Source organism: Hyposmocoma kahamanoa, unplaced genomic scaffold (assembly GCF_003589595.1).
Source record: "Hyposmocoma kahamanoa isolate Upper Pololo Valley unplaced genomic scaffold, ASM358959v1 100021, whole genome shotgun sequence".
Taxonomy (NCBI): Eukaryota; Metazoa; Arthropoda; class Insecta; order Lepidoptera; family Cosmopterigidae; genus Hyposmocoma; species Hyposmocoma kahamanoa.
Window position 1 is genome coordinate 1,850,478 of NW_020653200.1, and position 18,126 is coordinate 1,868,603.

Sequence of the window (18,126 nt, forward strand, 5' to 3'; positions counted from 1 at the left end):
GGGCGGCAGCGCGAAATCTTTCTCGTCGTGTAACTGGGCGCTTAGCATTGACAAAAATTTTTTTTTCCCATGCCCGTATTAGTTGCCTAGCAACATTTTGTTATTAAACATTCTATACCGAATGTGGTACCAATATTATTTATACTAAAGCATTTTACACTACCTTTGTCCACTTCATATTCAGGCATTGGCATATTCGGTGGAAGCGTTGCGGGATCCAGAAAATCTGAAAAAATACATTATTTACTTGTACCAGAATCATAATCCATAAGGCATACGCACACAGATCAAGCACCAATTACCTTTAAGCTTCGGTCGGTGACGGGTAACGCTGTCAGAAGAATATTCTAAATGCGTGGTTTGATGAAATGGAAATAAAAACATTAATTAGTCACATAAACAAATACGGAAATACACACATCAAAAGTGTGTAGGGATCAAGTACGTTTAAGAGTATTGCTGCAATTAGGGTTAATTATATTAACTTTTATGTATCGCTATTGATACTTTTTAGTGAGTTTTAACATTTAAATAAGGAATATTGTTTAAAATTCGATAATAAGAAGAAAATCGATTGTCAATGTGGTTTTGTATAAAAATGAGTTATAGCGTTTTGACAAAATCATTACAATATCTGCATCGGAACCGAAACAATTTACATTATTATGGAGAGACGACATCATTTAACCCGAGAAGTGATGATGCGAGCCGTCGGAATGTTGGAAGCTGGTTCCAGGCAACGTGCTGTGGCTTTCACTCTTAACACTACACAGAACGTCATAAGTCGCCTCTGGACGCGCTATCGCATGACGGGCAGCGTGGCCGAGCGACATGGAGGACGATCTCGCATCACGACTCGCAGACAGGACCGGTATATCCAAAATACTGCTCGACGGAATCGTACCATGACCGCCATGATGTTGGTTACGAGGCTTCACAGCTCCTCAGGCTTGCTAATAAGCGATCAAACAATCCGAAATCGTTTACGTGAAGTGGGTCTGCGATCCCGAAGGCCGCTCAGAGTTCCACCTATTGCACCCTGCAATCGCAGGACCCGTTTACGATGGGCTCGCGAACACAGAAATTGGGAGGAAGAAGACTGGCGCTATGTGTGCTTTTCGCATGAATCCCGCTTTGGTATGAGACCGGATACAAGACGTACTCGAGTTTGGAGAACATCTGGACGTCATGAACGTTTGAGATATTGTCAGGAAGTTCATGCATATGGTGGGGGAACAATAATGATATGGGCCGGTATTTGGATCGGCGGAAGAAACGATCTCATTTGGATCAGGGGTAACCTCAATGCTCAAGTTTACCCAGAGAGGATTGTTTCAGACGTTATCATCCCTTTGCGAGGCCAGTTGGGTGATTCATTTCAACTAATGCATGACAACGCACGTCCACACACGGCTAGAGTCGTAACACGCATTCTTGCCGAAGCTCGTATCAACGTTCTGCCGTGGCCTGCTCAATCGCCAGACCTCAATCCAATTGAGCACGCATGGGATATGCTTCAAAGAAGAGCTGTGCCGAGTATGCATACCGTACATACTCTACAACAATATTTTGACTTGTTACAAAACACATGGGCGGCCATTCCTCAAAGTGATTTTGATGAACTCATCTTAAGCATGCCAAATCGCTGTAATTGTGTGATTCGTGTTAATGGTGGAAATACAGATTATTAATTTTCTTATCTTTACAATAAAAATGAGCAAAATCATCATTTTCGCCATTTTTTGTCATTTAATTGACGCCGTTAATTTGAGTTTTTTCCCACAATTTGCAAAAACATCAATTTTAGTTTATTTTAATTAAATACAGGGGTAAGCGGTTAAATAAAACATAAGCATTAAAGTAAGAAGTCGTCCTGGAAGACTGGATTTGGTAAATATTGCTTAAATAATTTTTATTTCAAAAATATTCACTTGATCCCTAGACACTTTTGATGTGTGTATATCAAGACACTTTTTAATGTCGTTTTCATTGAAATCACATTTGCTTGCACAAAAGTAACGCATTCATCATAACAATGAAAATAGAGATCAACAAGATTCAAGGACATGTGAAATATTCAACCTTTCTTTCTTTTCAAGCTTCCTGGTTTCAGTGGTTTAGTTTTAAACAGCTCACCTTAAAGCTAACAAAAATGTTTATTACAATTTAATTAAGTAATTAAAATTTACTTTGTTCCGACATTGTCGGCTCCACTGATGCGTTGGACGTTCTCGTTGGACTGAGCGCCTCGTCTGCTGTGTGCACCATCGACTGAGGTTCTCCTTGCAGATCCAGTCCTGTATCTGGTAGGTACAGGAGTATATTATGCTTGTATATAGGATCATTCATACATTAACAAGGGCAGTAAATTTTACAGACTTTGTGGTAAAAAAACCTAATGTTAAATTTAAAAATCTAACGGTCGTCACTTAAGAGTCGGTACAACCTCAAATGGCGTTGACTGATTTCGCATAACAGTGAAAGTGTTGAATCAATCGCTTTGGAGAAAATATATAGTAAAATTGAGGATAAACTCTGATCTATACGGTGTGAAAACACGATTTGTAAAAATTTTCGCTATAGAAATAAAACCCTAATTTATCTCGAAATTTTACAAGAAAATTGCTGTATTGAGTAGGTATATCAATTGAACTAAATATAACACGTATAATATAGGAGTGGAAGAAGAGGGAAGAGGTCTAGATCCAAGATTTGATAACAAAAGCCATGATGACGATGATAGTATGTGATGTATATTTTTTTAATTGCTTTAATATCGCTTGTGAAGAAAATAAATTTTGCAATAAAGCCAGTGTCCCTGCCACTCGACCCAAGCAAAATGAACTGTATTACTTTGCAAGAAAATCTCAAAAAGAACCAGGTTCTCACTTTTCCAGGATTCAAAGTAGGTAATTAACATTGATAATCATCGTGACAACTATCACGATATTTATCTTGATAGATATACCTTGAAAATAATCTTGATATTCATGAACTACAATAACAGAATGCTAACGCTAATAATGTCGTGACATGTGTTTGTATCCTTAGAGGATGAAAAAAATAAAAGAAAGGAGCTGCCCTCAGCGCCTGTACACACACAGGGTAATTATGGAATGAACGTGCACACCTAAACCAAAATTGAACGAAAAAATGGCGGATTTCTTTAGTGTCGTACCATAATTTATCGATAAGTCGTTATCGACATGCAAACATTTAATTAAAGTAGATCAATATTCCATTTGGGTGTATTTTAGGTTACTTGTATGGGAATATCCGGGAATGTCACATGAAATTATGAATTTATTGATTTGCGTTTACAATACTCAAATATTACGAAAAGTAAAATTGCACAGATAAAATGTAATTTGAGAGTATATAAAAGAAGAGAAAACTTTGAAATATAAATTCATATTTTCATAGAGAAATTTTTAAACAGTTTCCAAATAGTTGTACGATTTTTTTGTATTTATGCATTGGTATAGACTTAATATCAGTGACTGATTTAAGTTAATTTTATGGTTCCATTTAATATTGGAAAGAAATGAAAGTAGGAATATTATCAATAATAATATTACTATCATACGTTTATTTGCTTAAAACATGGTGTAACAAGAGACAGTGTTAGTATAAACATGTTTCGCATATAATATATAGCATGCATATGTCTGATTGACTACTATTGGCCGAGCGCTTTTGATTTGTGCAGAATAATCGACACTTCTACGAAGTGAGACAAGTAGTCACGAGCGACTGCGAGTTGTGACAAGCCACGTCAAACGAGCTCTCTACAATGTTTATATTCGGCACTCCTATGATTTCCAATCATTCTTTACAAGCGAATAATTCAATAAAACACTTGAAAAAAAAATTTGTTTTGACATTTGATGTACTTCCCTTTGACAACCGTATCATGTACCTCATGTATTGCGAAATGGACACTGTTGGCATTTAAGATGACGTTACGTATTTTCGATTCCCGTGTTTGACACAAACCTATGCAATGCTATCTCTTTTGGCACAAGACGGCACGCAATAGTTAAACAAAGACAATAACATGTTTATGTTTTCAACGTCGAAATGCATCATATACATATAACGTCTGATTTATATAAGTCAATATAACATGTCCTTTAGTTTCCATAGGTTTGTATCAGAGACGTAACCAAACGTGTCAAATGTCAATCTCAAAAAAAGTTACTAACAAAATCGATTTCTCAAATATTTTTCTTCGTATTTACTTTTTTTTATTATATCAAGTGAAGGGACGAACAAGTCGTTCGCCTGATGGTAAGCTACACGCCTGTATATAACAGTTGTAGTGCCACTCAGGGCTTAAAATCGCAAAGATTTGAGGGGCACTGCCACTGCGCCCGTCACTCTGAGACATAAGTTGACAAGTCCCATGAGCCTGTAATTTCACCAGCACATCCTTCCCCTTTAACATCGGAACACAGTAATTCGGACGTTACTGCTTGGCGGCAAAAATAGGTGGCAGTACTTCCCTTTTTTTCTTTTTTTTTTTTATTGTGACTCGGCAAAATGACTGCACCGCGCCTGATGGAAAGTGCGAATACAGTCCAGAGATGAGAGTAACGGATGGAAAACACAAATATCTTCACTCCGTCACTATCATTTTGCCGGTCTGGGCAAATGCTTCTTCACACTACGTTTGAAGGACCCGATGTTATAGAGGGGAGGGAATACATGCGCCGAGAGACGAAGTTCCTCACAAGACGCTCTACCGCAATTACGAAGTTTTCTCACTGTTTGTATTTTTTATTATAAAATTAAATAGACAAAGTTAAAGATACATATTGCATAATTATCAGATAATTATCAAAGAAAATAAATATCTTGATCAATTTCGAACCGTAAATTTTTGGCACACTCGGTATAGAAATATATATATATTTAACTAAACCTATAAAAAAGTGACGAAGAACTACCTGCCAAAATAGGAATAAGCGTGTCCCTCAGATCCTTCAAGTTCTTTAGCAGATTCTTCGTAACAATGACGGACATATCTGGTGCGTCTGTAGAAATATCAGCTGTTGTTAATACATAAATAAGGGATGGTCCTGCGAGCATACTTCATAAAAGCAGAGATGCAACGAAAACAGAAAGGGAAACAGATGTTATAAGTAAATCTTAGCGGAAACGGAAGCGGATGCGGAGGCTGCAGTGTAAATAAATAAAGATCTCAATGAAATAGGTCCAAACAGCATTTGTTTTCAGTAACACAACACAGAATTGCTAAAATGCGCGCGCATACCGACATCACTTTGTTTCCCTGGAATTACTTACTATTGAACATTGACTTACAATTATATGGACGTCGGGTCCGCGCTAAAAAGTGTCCGCACTTGTAAGGCGCTAAAATCGTATACAGAGCGCGACACTCCGCTTTAGTCTTCATTTGTTCTACTGATAGCGCGATACTGCGATGACATTACAATTTAAATTTCGAATAGGTTGACTTGGGACATTTTTTTCGTGGTTTTTGTATTAGACCCGTCGTCCATTTATTTCTAAGTCAATACTACTGAAAGAACAGACAAGAACCCTCACCATAGTCTGTCACATCGTCACTAAACGTCAGATGAAATTGTGGCCAAGCGTGCATCCATTTTACTTTAAAAAACATTTTTGTTTTTTGAGTTCTGTTGCACCACTAATAAAAACGAAGTTTATTTATTTTTCCGGTGTTGACATTTTGTAGACTAAATTTAGAAACGAATACTAAGGTTGTACACTTGCAAACACATTTTTTAATATGAAATTGACACACACTTGGCCACACGTGCGCCTTTTTGTCTGTTCTTGTAGTAGTAAGTAATTCTCGGGAAACAAAGTGATGCCGGTAGTGTATTAAGAAGATAGAAGTTTAGTGCCAACGCCATAGGCCGAGGTGTAGCGGAGGGCGAAACCCCAAGCGTTCGCACACCACAGTACGTAGGGAATAAGGAGGCTCTATTACGAGTACAAGATCTCACAACTGTTAAAAATGTAAGACACACTTCCCGATGTAGTGGAAATAAGATACTTATAGCGTTGTTGTATCTCGACCGCCTCTGTGAGTTTGCTTTTTTTTGGAAGCTGTACCAAACAGAATTATTTTTTGGGGAATCATTGGAATCAGCGATTTTTTCCGCGTCTATTGATATGTCCTTACGTCAATTGACGAACTTTTTTTGCGTTTAAGTCCATCGGGAATTCGGGGGTTATTTCCTACATCATAGTGTCAAGCGAAATAATTTTCTTAGTTTGCGATTTTTTTTTAAGTAGTCTATTCAGCCGTTTCTCCTTTTATTTTTTTTAAATGACTTCAAAAAAGGAGGAGGTTCTCAATTCGACTGCACGTTTTTCTTATATATGTTACGCGATTACTCGATTTGTGAAACGATTTTGATGATTCTTTTTTGTTTGGAAGAGGGTACTTCAGGAGTAGTCCCATTTAAATTTTAAGAAAATAATCCACCTCTAAGGGCGCTTCCTCACCGAGAACATTCACCTATAACGCAAGGTGCTCTCTCACCGAACACATTCGCCTATTAAGATACGTTTTTGAGCATTACATTACTAACTGCCTCCTTCACCGGCGAGCATTCACCTGTAACGTAACATCCAAGATTCGATTAGGCTGCGATTCCACCAGAGATGTGCGAGGTAGCAGGGCGTGCGTGTGAGTGCCTCTGAGAGCACACGAGTGCCCGCGAGAGCCAGGAGTGTCCGCGAGAGCCCGCGAGTACCCGTGTGTGACCGCGAGAGCCAGCGAGTGCCTTTGAGTGCCCGAGAGAGCCAGGAGTGCCCGCGAGTGCCTGCGCGTGCCCGTTACTGCCACACACTGGCACTCAATGGCACTCAATGCCACTCAAAAGTACTCATAACAATACACGTACAAGCCTGATAATTTAAACAGATTGTTATATTATAGGCGAATGCTTCCGGTAAAGGAGGCTACCGAATTTTACAAGTGTTGCGCAACGAACGCTCGGTTCACCGGTTCACAGTTTATGTGCTAGCTTTTGAACGTTAGATTACAAGAGCATGTTCGCGGTGAAGGAGTGCCCTAAGAGTGACAGACTAGGGGATGAATCCGGTTTCGCGTACTTTCCGGTAACCCATTTCAATGAAACCTAAGTTTTGCCAACAAATAGATGTAACTTCATGAAATTTTGAGGTCTTTTGATTTTTTCTTACCTTGTCCAATGTTTACTACGATTGTACCATAAAGCATTTTGCGTCATAAATATTTTATAACGTACGATATTTGAATTGTTTTAAACCAATATTCGCCTTAACGTGGCTTGAAACCTTTCACTTTGAACCGATATTAGGTTCGACGTCGCTTGATTTCTCCTTGTTAACATTTATTGATTTTTAGTTATATTAAGCAATGTTCTTACTGTTAAATAAATAGCCAAAACGGCGCTTGTCCCGTTTATCTTTTTTTACTATTTTCCCAAATAAAATAAAAAAAAATAAAATAAAATAAAATACGTTTATTATCAGAACAAGATACAACTATTTGTTAAACTCTGACAACCACACTAGGCCACGCCTGTGTCGTGGTTATCACTTAGGACGTTTAGTACAGTGAAACGAGTATCGCATACATTACAGAGCCTTCGTAAATTCGTAAGATATAAATATATATTTAATGAAAAAATGAAAAACTAATACACACAACTACATTTAACCAAGTGAAAATAAAATGAAAAGTTAACAGGGCAATACATTATATGGGCAAAACTATTATAATAACTTGTAAGTAGGTCTGTGCGTGTTTGTGTGAGTGTGTGTGTGTGTGTGTTTTTGTGCGTGTGTGTGTGAGTTTTTTAAATGTCATGCTAGTTAAGCGTCTTCATCACTTTATAGGTACCAACAATGTTTCGGACTCATTACAAGTCATAATTAATAATTCTTGTTTTACTTTTCTTTTAACTTCATACACCGACAGTTCCCTCATGTCGTGTAATTTGAAAAACTTGTTATAAATAAATGAAAACATAAAAGGGGGGAATCTTGAGGCAAAAACAGTTTTTACAGGCTGCAGTGGTAATTTAAAAACTCGTTTTTTTAACAATGATTCATAGTAATCCGCATTCAGTACTGTCTTATGTGTACTTGTGATTGCCCTCAATATATACAATTTCCTGACACTTAAAATCTGAGTTTCGCTGTATAACTTGGATGTTGGGTACCTGAAGGGTTTCTTACACATTACCTTTAAAACAGCTCTCTGTGCCCTGTCTAAGCAAATTAGGTGAGATTTTGCTGCAGCACCCCACACTTCGAGACAATACGTAAGTATAGGTTCACATAGCGCTGTGTAAACTGAGTGTAAGAGCTCGGTACTAGCAACGTCTCTCAGCTGTTTGAATATATATATCATCTTTCTAACTCGAGCAGCTGTAACCTCAATGTGATTTTTAAATGTAAGCTGTTCATCTAGGACAACGCCCAAGTATTTGATCGTGCTAGATCGTGCAATGATGTCGCAGCTGCAGTAATGGGGATTTGTATTGATGATGCCGGAGTTACAAGAATGAACCACTATATTACATTGAACTTTAGGAGCAGAAGCCGCTGTTTTGGAAAAACACAAATATTTGGTTTTACTGGTGTTTAACGTCAGAAGGTTTTCCGATAACCATTTACTTATTATGCTCATGCCTCTATTTGCACTCAAAAAACATTCTTCCCAGGTGGTATTATGGAAGATTATCGCGGTATCGTCTGCATAGCATACTATATCTGCATTTTCCAGTTTTAACAAAGGTAGGTCGTTAAGATATACTAGAAATAAAGTCGGCCCGAGAACGCTACCTTGAGGCACGCCGAAAGCTACTTCTCTAGCAGTGCTAAAAGTGTCATTTACCTTAACTTGTTGTTTTCTACCTGCCAGATAACTATCAAACCAGTTTAATGCTGTACCACGCACACCCAACTTTTCTAGCTTTTTGAGTAGTATCGGAACAGCCACTGTATCAAAGGCCTTGGCTAAGTCAAGGAATACTCCTATACATGGCTGTCCGCTATCCAGATACGATGATAGTTTTTCTGTCATAGTCCTAACAGCGCCCTCCGTCGACTTCCCCCTTCTAAACCCAAACTGATTCATTGATAGCATTCCCATGTCTTCCAAATACGACATTAACCTTTTGTTAACGACTTTTTCCATGACTTTGGAGAGAGCAGAGAGCAGAGATATAGGCCTGTAATTGTTGTAATCTGTGCCGTCCCCTCCCTTGTATATTGGGGTAATTGTTGCTATTTTAAATACGCTAGGAACGACGCCAGATTCCATGCTTAGGTTAATGATATCTGTCAATGCAGGCACTATACAGTTTTTGCCGTCTTTCATAACTTTATTGTTTATTCCATCTATGCCAGGTGCACTATCTGTTTTTAAACTATTTATTATAGATTCTATCTCATAGTAATCAGTTGGATTCAGGTAGAAGGAGTTCACCGGGGAGCTGGCTGTATCAACTTTTCTTGCTAGTGAGTCTACTGTCACCTTTAGTTTCTCCAATATACTATAAGCTAGAGATCTCCCTATAGATGTAAAATGAGCATTAAGAGCGTTTACAGATTCTTCCGGAGTTTCCTTTATGTGTAAAATCTTAGCTGATATGTTTGATTTATTTTTCCTGTGAGTGATAGTATTTATTGCATTCCACAACTTTTTACTGTCCTTCTGGTGCAGTTTAAGTAGGTCACTATTATATGAAGTTTTAATTTTTCTTAGTAAATCTACGTAGAAGTTTCTGTATCTTGTATAAATTATGTAATTTACATCATTTTTTGGCTTATTTCTGGCTTTCTCATGTAAATAGTCCCGAACCTCCGAGCATCGAATCAAACCTCGATTCATCCAAGGCTTTAAAATTACTATTTTTCGACGTGCTTTGATTTTTGCAGAGTTTGAATCCAGAATGTCACGAATGATTTTAACAAAAATATTAGTTTGATCCTCAACATTTCGAACGCCTTGTAGTCGTGACCAGTCAATGTTTTTTAGTGCAGAAATTACATTTTTGTGATTATAGCGCATTTTGTAAATTGTAGGTTTATATTGTGTTGTTACTGCAGGCATTAGTCCGGTAATGACGGTTCTATGGTCAGTCACTGATGTAGAAATGATAACAGTTTCAGCACTAGTTTTTCCTTATATGAACACGTGGTCAAGAAGTGCCTCATTTCTCGTGGGTTTATCCACAGCAGACAGGAATCCCAGTTCCGACATCATGCACAGGTATTCAGTGGTGTCAGGTGAATGTATTGAGGTATCCAGTATATTTATGTTCATGTCACCGGTAAGTACAAAAATCGGATTGTTGTCGAGGTTATTGATTACGTCATGAAGAGAATCCATAAAGGTATCAATATTCCTAAACGATGGGGATCTATAAATAGCTAAAACCGTGAAATATCCTTTTATGATTATAGCTAAGCAGTTGGATTCTTTTACGTCCGGCTCGATGCACTGTGGCAATAGGGATTCTTTTACATAAGCAATAACACCACCAGCTTTATTTATGTACTTTGTAGTGTTAAATTGAATATAACCTTCTAATTGACCAATTATTGAAGTTTCGTTTATCCAACATTCCGTAAAAATTATTATATCAATATTTAATGTCAGTCTGTTTAGAAGTACCATAAAGTCGTCAAAGTTGCGATTGACGCTACGAATATTCATTGTCAAAATTTTAGTATTATAATGATCTACCAAAGTGCAACAGTCCTCAGCTCTGGCTATGGAATGGCAATTTATAAAACTCAAATCGTCTAAGTCTTTAATAACAGTGTGTGTATTCATTTTTAAGTAATAAAAAATATCAACCAAAAACACTCTGAGGAAATGCCATTCCATGTCCATCCATGGGTACCCTTTAAATTCAGAGACAATTTTATCTGGTGTAGTTTGTGTTGGGTGTAGTGTGATAGTGTTTTTGTGTTTTTTATGTGTGTGTTATTTGAGTCTGGTTTGCTTGAATTGTGTTTTATAAATGTACCAAATGTAAACCAAAAGTATTTATAACTAATTAAAAAAATAAAAAAAATAAAAAAAAATTGTCGTTGCGTTTGGAATTAAAATAAAGGGAAAATAATTGAGTACCAAAGTAATGTTTTATATACCTTGTATTGCAAGAATTAAATTCTTTAACAGTATTTAAGCAAAAACTTTTTTTAATATTGTATAATATTAATTTAAACAAAAGTCAACCTATTTAAACGTAGTGACATGTAAAGGAATATGGAAAAGCTAAAACGTTGAATTGAAATTGTAATGTCATCGCAGTACTGTCTAATTTTTCTTGCTTCGCTGTCAGTCGAACAAACGAAGACTAAAGCGTGAATGACGCTCTGTATACGATTTTAACGCCCTATAAGTTCGGACACTTTTTAGCGCGGACCCGACGTCCATATAATTGTGAGTCAATGACCTCAAAGAATAAAACGTACAACAATAAACAAAACACTAATGTATTTTCTATTTCATTTTCTTTTTACTACCCAAATACATTGTCGCCATCGATACATTTTGCCAGACATCAGTTTTTATAAATCTTGTACATAAACCTTTTAGCAGTAGGTATCCCACGACGGCATTACTTTCTAACTTTATTTTTGCTTAAACAAATTGGAAACCTTGTGACGTATGAGTACATTGATCTGTATTTGCTCGTTCTACCGTTAAATCCTACAGCCTTGATAAAAAAATAGTGCAATATGGCACAAGCGACTCTTGACTCAGTGAAAAATCTATGAAAGATGCGTCATAAGTTTCATCTTCTTTCGTTATATACAATTTGTACAATGAATATTTTTTCAAAAAAAGAAAACTTTATACTCATTGACTTACAATTATATGGACGTTGGGTCCGCGCTAAAAAGTGTCCGCACTTGTAAGGCGCTAAAATCGTATACAGAGCGCGACACTCCGCTTTAGTCTTCATTTGTTCTACTGACAGCGCGATACTGCGATGACATTACAATTTAAATTTCGAATAGGTTGACTTGGGACATTTTTTCGTGGTTTTTGTATTAGACCCGTCGTCCATTTATTTGTAAGTCAATGTTTATACTACTCTCTTGCAAAGTCAAAATGTCGCTTAAATCAAGTCGCATTTTAGATAGAATGCCAGATGATCAGAATAATTTTCTGACGTCGATCTAGGGAATTTCCTGTACCATGAATAGTAGATAAGTATAAGACAACATCACATACGAGACAATATACAAAAGTTAGTTTTCTACATTGACCCGTCTGGGGATCGAACCCGGGTCCTCAGAGACGGCAACACCATGAAAACCGGTGTGCAAGCCACTCGATCACAGAGGCCGTCATGAATAATGATAACTGGCAATACCCAGAACAGAACCAATTTAAAAAAGGCCGTTTCTTAAATTGGGCCAAATCAGAAATCGAACCCGGAACCTCCTCATCAAGCGCCCATAGTACTAACCGCTTTGCCACAAAAGATAAGCGCACCGCGAATAGTCAAGAAATACTGTACTAAAATTAAGTAAGTGCATTGGAATTTATGTCTTACCCGTATATTGATCTAGTTTGCCCTCGTAATCCCATTTATTGCATGCATCTATAAAGATAAAATAATCAATTAACTATTGACTCTTCTATTAGTAATTATACAGGCTGTAATGAAAATAACGGTCCAAAATCATTTCTAGCATCTTTCATAGTAGATGTTGTTTGACTACAATTTTGAAAATATGTTTGTATCCGAACTGTGTTTATAGAGCGATGTCAAAAAGTTACTATTTTGTACACAGGATCTCTATTACGATTACCAGTGCACCTTTCTATTATATCCCGTAGATACATAAAAAAAATTGCTTCATGATTATCATTGTTGTTAACAGTGTTGCCTTGAAGGGTCTACAAAACTCCTGTGCCAATGTCGCCTTGACAAGGACAATTATTGAAAAGCACGTACATCCTTCGTAAATGTCTTGGTAGAGACCGGCAGCCAAGGAAGTCCTTTGCGAAGGTGGAGGGTGCAACACTTCGATGTATCCCTTTCTTTTGTGGCCGCACGGATCGCACAGCGTTATTAATTGTCCTGTAAAAAAACACATTATTGATCAAAGTGACTCGTTCTAATCACGTCATTTGTTTCATTTTTACTTTCTATACAAATTATTTGATAAGTCTTTGTACCGTAGCACGCACGTATGTGTACCCATTACAAAATATTTTTAAGTATAACAAAAAATCAAACTTAGTAAACATTACGTCAACACGCAATACTACTCTTAAAATAAAAAAAATATATATTTGAACAAAAGCGATCACAGTTATAAACCTTACGAGTGTCGATGATGCTAGTTTAGCGATGAAAAGCCGACGAACGACAGGTTACCTGGAACAGGTGTTGTCAATATCTCGAGAGCTGACATGGGCGCTGAGGCTCGTCGGCAGAAAGACGTACACGAGCGCGCGACAATCACCGGGCCTGCTAATACAATAGTTAACACTATTTTCAAATATGAAAACATTACAAACCTGACTTGCGATATCGTTTTAAAAAATGACCAATTGTTCTTTTCAAGAATCGAGTCTTATTCAGGCCATCATGCGCTAAAAGATTGTCTCGCTGATGAGTCGCGTGAGGCTTAGTACTAACAGCCTTCTAAATGCTATAACGGGAAGGTATGATTGTCCTATCTTGAAACATTGGATAGTGCAAGTTAAGGGCGTAGCCCAGTTCGAAATATAATTAAGTTGCAATGATTATTACTAACCTTGATATAAGTTCTTTTACTAGCATACTATGGATATTTTATGGTCCGAAATAAAGAATTATTATAATTATTATTATTTGTCCCAATGCTTAAAAAATTTGGATGGTCACTAAAACGTAACCGCCATCCACAGCCGGGATAATTTGATTTTGGAAAACAAAATTTTATAATTTATTGAGCAGTGGGTTCCACCCGGCCACCAAACAGTCTATGACTCGAGAGCAGATCTTCAGTCAGTCTTTCCAATTTAATTTTTAACGAATTCATGAAGTAGTTTACAATAATTATCATCCACGTGGAACCAAGTATAATCTACACCTACACAAGTTATACGGAGGGCACTGGAGGTGAAGGAACGACTACGCTTATAATGCAAACTGCTCTAATAAAATGTATAGTATATGCCATTTCCCATGAGCCATGACCCATGTTCTCCTGTTGTCTAAAATCGACTACATTGTACTCGGATACCTGATGAAAGAACGGCAGCACTAGCAGCGTCGTCCTCTTTCGACTTCTGCTCCTCGCAAATATTCCGCGCCGCGCAGCAACACGGCTCGCATGATGGTCGTCTCTCTGTACGACCATAGTGTATTGTATAAACTATAACTTACCAAATCGTAGGTAAATTAAATATATATGTCGCACTGGTGAAAGACTAAACGGTAGAACCTTATGACTTTCTAACAAAATTGAAACATCTAACATTATGTTCATAAAAATTAACATTTAGCATATTACATCGTTTCTCAAGTACCTACTAATACTGTATGGACTATAACTTAGTAGCAGTAGAACTCCTTTAATAGCAGTAGAGCTTGTCCAGGGAAGTACTGCCACCTTATCACTTCTGCCGCCAAGTAGTAATGTCTTCATTTCGGTTTACGTTTTGAAGGGTAAGTGTTCAGGTGAAATTATAGGCACATGGGACTTGGCAACTTATATCTCAGGGTGACGAGCGCAGTGGCAGTACCTTTAGATCTTTGCGATTTAAAGCTCTGAGTGGCACTGCAACTGTTACGAACAGGCGTGTAGCTTACCATCAGCCACACGACTTGTTTGTCCCGTCACTTAATATTATAAAAAAAGACATATATCTGAAATAAATTCTATCGATTCATAGTATAAAACCAGCAAAGTTGTATGGTAACCACTTTATCTAATTGACGACATAATAAAAATGAAAAATTATTGTGGACTCCGATAATCAAAAACAAGTGCATGCTATTAGGAGCAAATCATATCAATGCGGTTATCGGATCGTATTTGCACGAGTGGGGTAACTCCATACAAACGTGGCCACATGGCTTGTATGAGTGCATGCCGTACGAACGCACACATTCGATAATTTGGCGATGCACTCACGTTGCATACAGTATGCCGTCCGTCTCACGCGCCATTTAAATGAAGCGATCGCTCGGTGTTTAAAAAACGACATCAAATAGTAGACTTGTTTATTAGTGTGTATGGTGGTTTCAACAAGAGTCACTCAAATCAGAATTGTTTAGCAATTCATTTCTATTTCATAAAAATCATACTCCCATAATCGTGATACCAATCCGCGATACTGGTTTAAGAATCTGAACACGTGAGACTGCATTTAACAAAGATTTCTTCAATATAGCACGAGAACACTGATAAACACCTTATTTTTTTTTAAATATGTTTATATGCTGTAGGTACAACTTAAATAGTAACGTGACAACCCCGCACTCTGAGCGAAATGAAGTGTAGGCATTGATGCAGGCATCAATGCCTATACTTCATTTCGATCCGGGTTCGATCCCCAGACGGGTCAGTGTAGAAAACTAACTTTTGTATATTGTCTCGTATGTGATGTTGTCTTATATTTGTCTACAAATATTTGAGAACCCCGCACTCTGATTTCGCACGACAATTAATCATAAACCGCGTTCTTTTTGGCGAACATGTGGCCATTCGGATAATTTAGACGAAACATACGTGGTATTATAGGTCCAGTACCCGCTCGAAGAGCTCTCACAACACTGGATTGTCGTTCCCTCTTCACTTTCTTGTCTTTCTTGTAATTGATGAGATCAAGTACTGTGGAATTCTGGTGAGGCGACATACAGCACGAGCATGATGGAACTGCGTATACTTCCCCTAAATGAAAGGACTTTATATGGATATCACATAGGTACTACAATACTGTTACTATTTTACAAAATTCATGAGATTATTCTACATGGCGATGTCACTTCTGTGTCTTTAGGCGCGCTACGTTGAATCTATATCGTTTGGGGTCTGGATGTTCGCGGTGCGGTGATTGTTTCCGATTTCGACAACGCAAGTGCTTTAGTTACTTACTTTGGGATCGGAACAACGTATGTAATGTTGTCCAATGTTTATTTACTTAAATTTATTTATTACAATTTTATCACTAGAGTTAGCTTCTATTGTCCTTGACTTATAAATACGACCAGCCGAAAATTATTGCGGAGTATATGCGGAGAGTTAAACCGCCGAAATCCTTTAACGCCATTCTAAACAAAACACTTATTTGTTTAATGACCACAACCTAGAAATAAAATTCTCAAAGAGATATTATAATTGATGAGACCTTTCGCTTCCATCAAAATACTATCGTATAACCTTATTAAAAGTAACACGAAATCCCCACACTATCGAGCGTCTTCACGTTGGATATTTTGAATTCGTTAAAAAATATTTTTATTTCTTTTTATAGCTAGAGGTTTGTATTGCAAGAATTATCAATTTCGACTTCGGTGGCCGTACTGTCGCAAGCTCTTAGCTTTTTTATATTGATATTTTTTTACCTATATTTTTGTTTTGAATTATTGTTATTTATTGTCAGTCTAATTGTTAAGTTTTTGAGTTGAGAGATTCAACAAGAGTTTCAACTTAGTATTTGTGCTCATTTCCGCCTTTTGTTACTCCTTTTTACATTCTCATATAGTCCATATCGTCCTCTTCAACCACGGTTCGCACTATGGGCGCTGGATGAGAAGGTCCTAGCTTCAATTCTTGGTAGGACCAATTTTGGTAAGTTTGAGCTTTTCAAAATTGGTTCAGGTAACGTGTAAGGGTAACTTACCAGGTATTTTACCAGACACACAGTCTGGATTTAGAAGTGGACATAGCACTGACACAGCATTGGCACATGTAACAGATGACATGCTGGAAGCTTCGGACAGGGGAATGGGCAGTATACTCGTGTTGTTGGATTTCTCAAGAGCGTTCGACTGTCTCGACATCGAACTAGTCGTACAAAAGCTGTGTTACTATGGCATTTCAATTTTAAGTTGTGAATGGTTCCGCTCATTTCTCACCGGCAGAGAACAGTACGTTGAGGTCGAGTCAGAGCAGGGAGAGATATTGAGATCAGAACTGAAGACCAATAGTAGAGGTACGCCACAGGGATCCATTATGAGTCCAATTCTCTTTGCACTCTACACAGCTGACTTACCACAAAGAATAAAACACTGCAAAACGCACCTGTATGCCGACGACACGCAGATTTACCTATCATTTAATCCGGATCAGACAGAGGTAGCAACCAGGCATATAAATGAAGACTTAAACTCCATCTACGAGTGGGCCCGCCACAACTCACTAGTATTAAATGCTAGTAAGTCCAAATATATGGTGATCGGAACTAAGACACAACAAAGAAAAATTATTGACTGCAATCCGAAGCTTACAATAGGAAATAGAAACATTGTAAGAGTGCCAACGGCAAAAAACCTTGGTCTAACTATGGATGGGGAGCTACGCTATCTGGATCACGTCAATATCACAATTAGAAATGCGTTTTACCGGCTGAAGTTGCTGTATGGAATCCGGAAGTACTTGTCAGAAGGTGTTAGACAGTTGCTGGTTGAAACCTTGGTACTGTCACGTTTTACATATTGTGACACAGTCTATGGCCCCCGTTTATATAAGAAAACAAAAACAGCTATTCAACGCGTCCAAAATGCATGCGCTCGTTTCTGTTACTCTATCCCTAGACGAGCACATGTCACTCCGTATCTCAACGGAAAAAATATGTTAAAAATGGATGCTAGAAGACAGATACATCTTACGTGCTTAATACATAATATTATAACAAAAAATAAACCAAAATACCTATTCGATAAACTAAAATGGGTTAAAGATTTTCAAGAAAGGAATACACGTAGTAGAGTCGCAAATCTTTTAGTGGTTCCGAAGCACAAGACAATGGGGTTCAGGGGCTGTTTTAAATACGCCGCTTCGAAAATTTGGAATAATCTTCCGCCACCTTTACGTAACAGAAAGTCCCTATACACAGTTAAATATCAACTGAAACAAGTAGAGCTGGCCAAACAGAAAGAGACACCCCTG

The 18,126-nt window shown here is 37.6% G+C and overlaps 1 protein-coding gene across 1 annotated transcript in view; it reads right to left on the reverse strand.

Moving 5' to 3' along the window:
• The window catches only part of LOC113240194, a 124,054-nt gene that overhangs the window by 83,615 nt on the left and 22,313 nt on the right, over positions 1 to 18,126 (reverse strand). Inside the window, exons 11-19 of the mRNA XM_026477444.1 lie at positions 15,745 to 15,906; positions 14,254 to 14,358; positions 13,401 to 13,496; positions 12,975 to 13,100; positions 12,570 to 12,617; positions 4,950 to 5,036; positions 2,190 to 2,303; positions 303 to 347; positions 164 to 226 (exon numbers count right to left, since the gene is read on the reverse strand). Of these exons, the coding sequence (XP_026333229.1) occupies positions 164 to 226; positions 303 to 347; positions 2,190 to 2,303; positions 4,950 to 5,036; positions 12,570 to 12,617; positions 12,975 to 13,100; positions 13,401 to 13,496; positions 14,254 to 14,358; positions 15,745 to 15,906 (846 nt within the window). The remainder of the gene's footprint in view (positions 1 to 163; positions 227 to 302; positions 348 to 2,189; positions 2,304 to 4,949; positions 5,037 to 12,569; positions 12,618 to 12,974; positions 13,101 to 13,400; positions 13,497 to 14,253; positions 14,359 to 15,744; positions 15,907 to 18,126) is intronic.